A 10,510-nucleotide genomic window follows, 5' to 3' on the forward strand; every position below is an offset into this window, starting at 1 on the left:
CGGTCTGGAGACGAGGGGCCAGCTCCCTCCACCTTGGCAATCGCCGAGTAGGGGAATCGCCTTCCTGGGCGAAGGCTTCAGGAGCTCGGGGACCCAGCCCGCTGCGCTCCAGGGGTTCCATCCTGGGTTTCCCTACTTACCTGCAGGAGGAAGAGCCGGGTGCTGCAGCCGAAGCGAAGGACGTGCCCGACGTGGACCCGGCAGTAGGTGCGGGGCGGGATGCGGGCTTTGTTAAGGAAGGTGCCGTGGGTGCTCCCCAGGTCGTAGAGGTAGAAGCCGGGCCCCTGGCCGTCCGAGGGCCCGTCGGGGCCGCCCCCGTGCTGCAGCACGGCGTGGAAGCGAGACACCGACGGGTGCTCCAGGCACACGTCGCAGCTCGGCAGCCGCCCGAAAAGGCAGCGACTGATCCCTTTCAAGCTGCGGGTGCCGAGGATCGTGCCGCCCTTCAGGGTCTCGAGGCTGTAGGGGCCCGAGACGGGGCCGCCCCACGGCGGCTCTCGGTAAGGGGGGGCCCGGGCCGGGCCGTCGGGGGCAGGAGCCGCTGTGGGGGGCCGCGGCTTCTCCTCCGGAGGACTCCGCGTCTCCGCGCGATCCGGCCCAGCCGGGGGGACGTCGGGGTCCCCGGAATCTGCGTCCGGCAGTGCCGCGGGCCCCTCCTTCACCTCCTCAGGGTTTGAAGGATTGGCGGCCGGGAACTTGCCCCGCACCGCCGGGGGCACCGGCTGGGCTGGCTTTTTGAAGTCGCCATTGAGTTCCTGTGAAGCCGTTGCCTCGGCCAGAGGGAGGCTGTCAGCCATCCTTCATCGGGTGCAGCCTCGAAAGCTGGTCCTGGGAAACCTCACCCTCGGTCCCTACGTTCCTCCCCGCGCCCCTCTCTGCCCCTGCTCTTGGCCGCGGAGGTGCGGGTGCGCGAAGAGGTGCAGACGACAGGAAGGTCATAAATAGGAGGAAAGCAACAGAGGCGGTCGGGCGGCTGTCGGACGGGGACGCGTTTAGAGGTTGCACATCGGGTTCTAAAGACTTCCTAGGTCCCGGTTCGGAGCAGCGCTTCCGGCAGCCTCGGACCACTAACCCGTAAGCCAGCCTTCGGGGCCTGAAGTAATCCTGGCCGCAGCCCCGGAGTCGATCCGCTGCCCGGCCGCGCTCCCACGACGCGGCAGTGAATGGTGGCGCCTTCGGGCCTCCGTCCGGGACCAGCCCTCCGTCCGGGACCAGCCCTCCGTCCGGGACCAGCCCTCCCTGTCTCCCACTCCCCCGCCATCAGGCGACTCCAGGACCCTGCGCTCTGTGCCTGCGCCGGCCGAAGAGCTCCCGCGGCATCGGGGCATTCCTGGGGCTTCTTTCGGTGAAGTTAGGGGGAAAGGGCGACTTTTTAATCACTTCGTTCATTCATTAATTCGGTCATCCTTTTATTCTTTGCAAAACGAGTTCCTGAGGCAGCAGAGTGAAGTGGTTCCGAGTGCAGACTCCGAAGCCTGGCTTGGTTTCCCCCTTGGCCGTTTGTGACAGTGGGCAGGACAGGGGGCCTCAGCGTCCACACATGAAACATGGGATGATAGCAGTATCTCCTTCAGGGGGCGGTTGGGGAAATGGAATTAAACAATGAAGGCAAAGTCTGGCACATATAAGCACTCCGTAAATTGCAGATATTACCGTGAGCCAGACGCTGTACTAAGATCATGGTTTTGAGAGGTAGATGGGAGGATAACGTCAGTTGAGGTAAGTACCGGTGTAAATCCAGGGATAAATGCTGTGGTCGCACATGCAAAGGGCTGAGAATATAATGGAGGGAGATGTACAGGGGAGGTTAAGGAGGGCGGCGAGGGAAGCTGTGCTTGACAATGAGTACAAGTCCACCAGGGATGTCACGGGACTTCTGGCAGAGAAATCCCTTAAAGGGTCAGATGTGGGGATTCGTGGCGTTCCCGGGAGACTGAGAAGTGTGCTATGGTTAGAACTGAGAGGGTCCTTTCCCCCCGGAAGCTCCTCTGCACTTCCGCGGCACCGCGTCTGCGCCTCCAGAACAGCACTTCGCACATATTTTCACACAGAAATGTTCTTTTTATGCTTCTCTCCCTCGCCTCAGGTCAGGGATTTTGCCTTGGCCTTTGTCTCCTCCCATAATGCCTGGCATTTGGTACATGTTTGCTGAACTTGAAGAGACATATGAGCAATGAACCTGGAGAGCTGGGTTGCAGACAGATTTTGAACTCTCTTGAATGGAAGGCCAAAGAATTCTGACTGCCTTTTTCCAATAGGCAGAGGGAAGCCATTAACCTGAGTTTTTAAAGAGCAAGTTTAGCAGCACTGGAGAATAAATTAGACACAGGGACAGCCTGGAGGGAGTACCAGTTAGGAGTCAACAGAAATGTCTCAGGTTCTTCCCATATGTATGTCAGAAATTGAACACGTTAAGGTTACTGTTAGTACATTTCCCCCCAGGACCAGTTAAAAGTTTCCGTACCCGACGCACAGAATGAGAACCGCCTCTTCCTGTTTTTCACTCTACTCCCTTTTCTCCTGCTGATCCTGGACATACGTGTGATGATACTCTGAGAAATATTTCAGGTCTCATTTAAGTAACTGGGCTTGCAGTTTGTTCAGGATTGGGAGTGATGGTGATTCTAATGGTAAATTAGTGGAGTGAGATGGAAAATAGAGTCCCAGTTGCTGTAATCCAAATTCCACCTTGTGGTTCATTCAGCCCAGTAGGTATTATCATCATGTGTGATTTGATGACTGTCATGTAACAGTTGTATTTCTCTTCATTTCTGCAGGGAGAACATCTTTGGTCCTACAGTGTTGCTGACACTGACATTTTTCTAAGTGGTCTTGAACAGCCTACTTTTTATGTAAATAACAACTAGACTTCATATTTTCCACTTCAGAAACCTATAAGCTATAGCTGCCAGAGAGTTAAAAAACACTACTTTTAGGATATCATCTACATTTAACTTGAAAGCTCTTCTTATTTAAAAATGTTGAGATACTGGGGAGAGATACCAATCTCATCAAGCCAGACCAACAGAAGTTCCTTTGATTTGCTGCCTCGGGAGTTCCGCCTGGTGGAAGTCCATGACCCACCGCTGCACCAACCCTCCGCCAACAAGCCCAAGCCCCCTACGATGCTGGATATCCCCTCAGAGCCATGCAGCCTCACCATCCATACCATTCAGCTAATCCAGCACAACCGGCGCCTGCGCAACCTCATTGCTACAGCTCAGGCCCAGAACCAGCAACAGACGGAAGGTGTAAAGACTGAAGAGAGCGAACCTCTCCCCTCTTGCCCTGGGTCACCACCTCTTCCTGATGACCTCCTGCCTTTAGATTGTAAGAATCCCAATGCACCATTCCAGATTCGGCACAGTGACCCGGAAAGTGACTTTTATCGGTAAGTTCAGGGTTTACTACATCTTACTTTTCTCAAAACATCTTTCCAACAGCCGTGTTAAGCATGCAATAGCTTTTCCATGAGGAAACTAAGAGTCACTGACTTGGCCAAAGTTGCTCAGGTAATTAATGGGAAGTCTAAGGCTTGAATCCTGATCTCCAAAGTTTGTATTTTTTTTTTCTGATGCAACAAACATTTATTGAGTGCAAACTATGTACCATGCACTTTACTAGGAGCAAGGTACTACACTGTGTAAAACAGGCCAGTGTGGATTTAGCTCAGTGTCCTCAAATTGAGATGCAGAGAGTTATTCTGGCATTATTATTCTGGGATTTTTAAATTATTTATTTTGATAACATAGTTTAAGGAATAATAATATAAAAACATTCTTGATCCTTGCTATTCCATATCTGGTTGAAGACCAGCAGCATCTGCTTCACCTGGGAGCTTGTTAGAAATGCAATGTCAGGCCCCACCTAGACTCACTAAATTATAATCTTCATTTTAACAAATCTCCAAGAGATTCATGCGTGTATTTAAGTTTGAGAAGTCTTGCTCCAGATCCTCTGAATGACTGACTTATAACCTAGTACTGCTACTAGATGTCAGTGTGTATGTTTGCATTTGGTGCCAAATTACTACCTTTTTCTTTTCATTTTGAAATTTGCCAGACCTTCAGAAACATTTTTTTTTAATATATTTTATTGATTTTTTACAGAGAGGAAGGGAGAGAGAGAGTTAGAAACATCGATGAGAGAGAAACATCGATCAGCTGCCCCCTGCACATTTCCCACTGGGGATGTGCCTGCAACCAAGGTACATGCCCCTGACCGGAATCGAACCTGGGACCCCTCAGTCCGCAGGCCGACGCTCTATCCACTGAGCCAAACCGGTTTCGGCCAGAAACATTTAAATAACAGTACAATGAACACCCAAGTACCCTTAACCTGGATTCACCAATTGTTAACATTATGCCATATTTACTTTCTCCCATATGTGTGTGTACACACAAATACATATACACACACTTTTTTATGCCAAATATTTTAAAGTTGCAAACATCACAGTATTTCATGTCTGAATTCTTCAACTTATCCTAAGAATAAGGACATTTTCCTGCATAATCCCAGTGTTATTATTATACCAAAGTAAATGGATGCTAATTAAATGATATCATATAATAAGTCCATATTCAGATTCCACCAGTTATCCCCAAAATACCTTTTGTAGATAATTTTCCACAATCCAGGACCTAATAAAAGATTCATGTATTGCATTTTATTCTTTTAAGCGTTCAGGTCATTTGTTTTGTAGAATGTGCCACTTACTGGATTTGCTGATATTTCCTCAAGATTAGATTCAGGTTAAATTTGTTTGGCAAAAGTCTACATAATATTGTATGTATATCACTTATTGTATCTGCCTATTGATGATAATAGTACTATTTTAATTGTCACAAACTACTGAGAAAAGAACAGGAATAGACATAATACGTAAAAGTTGCAGTGTGCCAAATGGAGGCCAGATGATGTCACTGTGAAGTCTTGGGAATAGTGAATGTAGGAGGAATAACTATGTAATAACATGTATGGCACATATTCTTATAGAGATGTCCAACTTAAAAACACTTGCTCTGTAGCCATCAGTGCCATTTTGAGGGCAATTTAGTGGTAACAAAATAATACCGTCCATCATATTAAATTGATGGTGTTATTTAGAATTTTGCAGTTTGTGTCAATTTTCTAACTTTAATTGTGAAGAAGAGCTATAAACATCCAAAGTTCATACCTAGTTTGTTTTATACATATTTAAGAAGCTGTCTAACAAAAATAATTTGGATCAGTTATGGGAGTGCCAAAAGAATTATTTTCCTTTGAAAATATATAGGTCCATGTATTACTCAAGAGAAGCTATCTGTTTATTAGGCACTTCTGAGGCCTAAAGAGTTTGGCATAGATCTGGCCTGGGAAATGATGATGGAAACAGTAAATGGAAAGTTATTTGGCAGTTGGTTTTCTTATAATCCAACTATTGTGTGAATTGCAGTAGTTGCTACTGAGCAGATAATAGTAGTGGGTGGATAGTTCCTCCAGCACTCTTTGTACAGCAAATGGTGACACGTGCCAAGTACGGAGCAGGGAAGAATCATTTTCTGTATCCTATTTTTTATATTTTAACTACTTATTTACTTCCTTTGTCAAGGGGAGGCAGAGGATAGATAGGAAATCTCAGGAGACAGGTACATTATTACAGTATTGTTAGAAGTTATTTTTTAGGAGACCAGCTTTTGAAGTTTTTTCTTGGAGAGATTAAGATTTGTGCAATAGTGATTAAGTGCAATTTGTTGTATTATGAAGAACATGGGATCTGGAGTCAGAAGCTCCACATGACACTTATTAATAATACCCAGACAGCTTTTGGCAAGTGAGCCCCTCTGAACCTGTTTCCTCACCTGCCAAATAGGAATAGTAATATGGATGCTACCCATTTCACAGCATAGGAGAGGATAAAAATGCTGTGTAAGCTGTATATGTTTTGAGTTGCTTTTATAAAATTGAGTTGCTTTCCCAGTTTTACAAATGGACTGTTGCAGTTATGTAAGAATCTCCTAACTGGGACTGTAAATTTTGGAAAGGCCATATGTTGCCCAGCATGTGAGGAAACGATGTTCTAGTGAAATAACCTGAACACCATTGAGCAGTGTCTGAGCTCTACTGTTAAAGTCAATCAGATCCTAACAGTAATAAAAATTGAGCAATTGGTATAAGAAGGAAACTTCCTTTTTACTAGACACCCTTTTACACTGTTCCTTATAGGTATGTATCGCCTATTCAAGCTTTATGTAATTGGAGGAGCTCAGAGATAAGACTGTGGGTTGCTTAGACACGCCCCATCAAGCAGTAAAGGAAACTGGGGCCCTGACCGGTTTGGCTAAGTGGATAGAGTGTCGGCCTGCGGACTGAAAGGTCCCAGGTTCGATTCCGGTCAAGGGCATATACCTTGGTTGCGGGCACATCCCCAGTAGGGGGTGTGCAGGAGGCAGCTGATCGATGTTTCTAACTATCCCTTTCCCTTCCTCTCTGTAAAAAAAAATCAATAAAATATATTTTTTTATTAAAAAAAGAAAGAAAGAAAAAGAAAACTGGGCTGTGTAACTGCATAGAATTTTCCTGGAAAGCTGGGCCAGTGGTTTGATTGGAATTGTAAAACTTCTAGGGAGACAGGACAGGTCACCCTTTTGCAGGAGCACTCATAACACTACTACCGTGTGTCTGCTTTCAGTGGGAAAGGGGAACCTGTGACTGAACTTAGCTGGCACTCCTGCCGGCAGCTCCTCTACCAGGCAGTGGCCACCATCCTGGCCCATGCAGGCTTCGAGTGTGCAAATGAAAGTGTCCTGGAGACCCTAACTGACGTGGCACATGAGTATTGCCTTAAGTTCACCAAGTTGCTGCGCTTTGCTGTGGATCGGGAGGCCCGACTAGGGCAGACGCCTTTTCCTGACGTTATGGAGCAGGTATTCCATGAAGTGGGCATTGGCAGTGTGCTCTCCCTCCAGAAGTTCTGGCAGCACCGCATCAAGGACTATCACAGTTACATGCTACAGGTGAGGCGACGCCCTGGGGAACGCAGTCTAGGGTGCTCAGCAGGATCCCACAATTGCTGTAGAATGCAGAGCACAGGATCTTGGAACAGAGGACGTAACCTACTTTCCTCATGGCCCTAGATGAGACTCACTGGCCTCATCAATCACCTGGCCAAACAAAACAGTGAAGTGATACTGCCCACGGTGGGAAAGCAGGGAGAGACACCATTTTGGGTTAGAACCAGAAATATCTCCTCTCTTAACCACTGTGGCCTTATGCAAGCAATTTGATCACTGTTTCGGTTTCCCCAAACCTAAAATATCGTAAAGAATTTTTAATGCTGTGTAAGCTGTATACATTTACATATACAACAAAAAGTCTTTGCCAAGTGGTCCAGAGTTCCTATACCATTCATTACCCACCTGAGGTACATATGTTAACTGTTACTCTTTTTTTAAAAATATATTTTATTGATTTTTTACAGAGAGGAAGGGAGAGGGAGAGAGTTAGAAACATTGATGAGAGAGAAACATTTGATCAGCTGCCTCCTGCACACCCCCTACTGGGGATGTGCCCGCAACCAAAGTACATGCCCTTGACCGGAATCGAACCGGGGACCCTTCAGTCCGCAGGCCGACACTCTCTCCACTGAGCCAAACCAGTAAGGGCTTAACTGTTACTTTTATAGCCAAAAATGTGATCTTTTGTCCCATTTCTGATTTATCTCTATTTTTCACCTTTATGTAACTTTCAATTAATGACACACACACACTCTCTGCAAACAAATTTTCTTTACATGTCTATCATTTACAAATGCAAACTCAACATCTGAAGCAGATTCCTCCCATTGGCAGTGGGTGCTTTATTCATATTCTGTTGGCTTCTCCAACTTGTTTCCAACATTTCTTTGGAAAATTGTCTCTTGCTTGCCAACAGATCAGTAAGCAACTTTCTGAAGAGTATGAAAGGATTGTCAATCCTGAGAAGGCCTCAGAGGACACTAAACCTGTAAAGATCAAGGAGGAACCTGTGAGTGACATCACCTTCCCGGTCAGCGAGGAACTGGAGGCTGACCTTGCTTCTGGAGACCAGTCACTGCCCATGGGAGTCCTCGGGGCTCAGAGTGAGCGCTTCCCGTCTAACCTGGAGGTTGAGGCTTCACCACAGGCTTCAGGTAAGAGAAATCAACTTACACTTGATTCTGGGATATCTACCAATCTCAGTACTTTTTACCTTACGGAACTATACTCTGAAGAACAAAAGCAGGAAAGGGCAGAATGAAAAGTCTAAAGACAAGTACAGCTTCACTGCTCTAGAGATACCAACATTCTTCTCTTCGTAATTACAGAACAAGCATTTTTAAAATAATTCCTAGTTAGGATATGGATGTAATATATGTTGTCCTACTGTTTACAAGTTAATGACCCAGCTAGGTAGGCAGATGTCCCCTCCCTCCCTTAGTATCTGTGTTGGTCCTTCCGGTGCTTGTACTCAATTAAGACAACTTCCAGATAAATGAGGAGTGTTAATTGCTCAAGGATATTTGATAGTCGGGCTTCCTTGCTAGAGTAACGCAACAAATTGGAACTAAAAGCGCTTGCAAGGGGCTACACAGGCAGCTGGCCCCTTCTTCCAGATAGACTCCACGATGACCTTACAAACCAGGATGACTTGATCCTTAAGTCAGTGAGACTGCAATTAGTCTAGACACTTGGTTCTTTACAAATATAATTTGTCATTTCATCAATGCTCAAAGGAAGCAAACAGCGAATCCTCCAGTGTGGCATAAACAGAATTAGGCCATACTTCTTATAACTGTGTGGCAGAGCCTTTCACCATGGAGAATGCCCACAGAACAGTATTGCTAGGACACACAGAGGGCCTTGTTGCAGACTTGGGGGCCATGTCTCTTTTCAGCAGTCCATGAACTGCTAGCATTGTGGAGTGATCATTAACTTTTCATAATGAGATAGGACCAGGGACCCAAACAAAAGGCAGGAAAACAAGGCAGTCCCATTAAAGGAAGGAAGGACAAGCAAACATAACTGAGCAAGAGCCTGTGCTTGTGCCTGCCTTTGGGCCATGAGACAGGGACTCTTGCCACATGCATGCAGTTTTACTTCCCTGGTTCAGAAAAATGGGGGTGGATGAGGAAGGGTGAAGGAAGAAGTGGAAAGGAAGATCTTCAGAGTTGGTCTAACTTTTTGAAGCAGAGAATTATAACCATATTCTCCAGCCAATAGTCAAAATATAAGCTGAGCTCAAAGGCCATCAGTCTGCTCTGGGGAGGATATTTATTCTACTTTGTTCCAGCCTCGGCTTACCAGTACAGTGGGTCCTCGGGTTACATCAGAGATCCGTTCCTACGGCTCAAAGTAACCCAATTTTTGCCATAAGTCGGAACCCACCTACATAAGCACCTACGTCACTCACATGGAGCACAGACACAGCAGTAATGAAGTGAAACAGTAAAAAAAATTTAAAAGAAAGATAACAATTCCTGACCTTTACTTGTGGTAAATAATAAAAAAAACATAACGCACATATGTACATATGTCGAAATGACAGAACTTTTTTTTTTTTATAAATAAATGGGTGACGTAACCACGAAACGATGTACAGCTTGTCCGACGTGACCCGAGGACGGTCTGTAGTTATATATATGTTCTTCCATTTTTAGGTACAGAGGTAAATGCTTCCCCTCTTTGGAATCTGGCCCACGTGAAAATGGAGCCTCAAGAGAGCGAAGAAGGCAATGTCTCTGGGCACGGCGTGCTGGGCAGCGACGTCTTCGAGGAGCCCATGTCAGGCATGAGTGAAGCTGGAATCCCCCAGAGCCCGGATGACTCAGACAGCAGCTACGGCTCCCACTCCACTGATAGCCTCATGGGATCCTCCCCCGTTTTCAACCAGCGCTGTAAGAAGAGGATTAGGAAAATATAAAAGGAAAAGAGATTTCCTGTCCAAACCTACAAACCCATCAGAAAACCTGATATATTCAGATTTGTTTCCATAGCGATTTGACTCTTAAACACACTGGATTTTCCTGATTTCAGTGAAATTGGACTTAACCAAACAAGTTTGCATATTACTTTTGCATTCAGTTTTTGTAATTTTCCACACCAACCAAGCCACATTTTACAGGTATGTCATGATGCTGGGATGGTAATCAGGAGATCAGAGCACTGTCTTTGACGGCTGTCCTTGTGACTAGACCTGTTGCTTAGCTTCTCTAAGGCCATTTCTCTTGCACAACTGAGAATTGTACCACTTTGACCCATGTTGCAGGGCTGCTGTGAAGACTAAGATGCTATTAAACCTCAAAGTTGTGCTTGAATAAGATTCACAAGTAAATGTATGCTGGTATCAGATGTCAGTTTTTTTAATTTACTTCATGTTTGGTTGCATTGGGAATCCAGTACTAACACCTAGCAAGAAATCGCTAACCTCTGCACAACTTACCCATCTGGGAGTCTTTCTAAAACTTTTGTTGCCCATGAAGTCTCATAAAACCAAATCTATGGTAACACAG

The 10,510-nt window shown here is 45.9% G+C and overlaps 2 protein-coding genes across 5 annotated transcripts in view; one reads left to right on the forward strand and one right to left on the reverse strand.

Moving 5' to 3' along the window:
* LOC118669155 (solute carrier family 4 member 1 adaptor protein) overlaps positions 1 to 855 on the reverse strand; it is a 23,240-nt gene extending 22,385 nt beyond the window's left edge. The window contains exon 1 of the mRNA XM_036335017.1: positions 141 to 855. Within this exon, the coding sequence (XP_036190910.1) occupies positions 141 to 797 (657 nt within the window). The 5' untranslated portion in view covers positions 798 to 855. The remainder of the gene's footprint in view (positions 1 to 140) is intronic.
* On the forward strand, positions 379 to 10,349 carry SUPT7L (SPT7 like, STAGA complex subunit gamma). Of its 4 annotated transcripts, none has more exons than XM_036335021.1 (5): positions 379 to 500; positions 2,778 to 3,391; positions 6,674 to 6,998; positions 7,915 to 8,152; positions 9,659 to 10,349. In XM_036335021.1, the coding sequence occupies exons 2-5, from the start codon at positions 2,979 to 2,981 to the stop codon at positions 9,919 to 9,921; spliced, it is 1,239 nt and encodes a 412-aa protein (XP_036190914.1). In that variant the 5' UTR covers positions 379 to 500; positions 2,778 to 2,978; the 3' UTR covers positions 9,922 to 10,349. The 4 variants fall into 4 exon arrangements, with proteins under 4 accessions (XP_036190914.1, XP_036190912.1, XP_036190913.1 ...); XM_036335019.1 differs by lacking the exon at positions 379 to 500 and adding an exon at positions 1,208 to 1,345; XM_036335020.1 differs by lacking the exon at positions 379 to 500 and adding an exon at positions 1,215 to 1,719.
* The last annotated feature ends 161 nt before the right edge of the window (positions 10,350 to 10,510 follow it).

Source organism: Myotis myotis, unplaced genomic scaffold (genome assembly GCF_014108235.1).
Source record: "Myotis myotis isolate mMyoMyo1 unplaced genomic scaffold, mMyoMyo1.p scaffold_m19_p_14, whole genome shotgun sequence".
NCBI classification, from domain to species: domain Eukaryota; kingdom Metazoa; phylum Chordata; class Mammalia; order Chiroptera; family Vespertilionidae; genus Myotis; species Myotis myotis.

Bases quoted from the DNA above. Each gene is read 5' to 3' on its own strand.
- SUPT7L (XM_036335021.1), top strand. From the start codon at position 2,979: ATGTTGAGATACTGGGGAGAGATACCAATCTCATCAAGCCAGACCAAC. The intron at 3,392-6,673 runs GTAAGTTCAGGG...GTCTGCTTTCAG, and splicing joins CCGGAAAGTGACTTTTATCG to TGGGAAAGGGGAACCTGTGA. The intron at 8,153-9,658 runs GTAAGAGAAATC...TTCCATTTTTAG, and splicing joins GGCTTCACCACAGGCTTCAG to GTACAGAGGTAAATGCTTCC.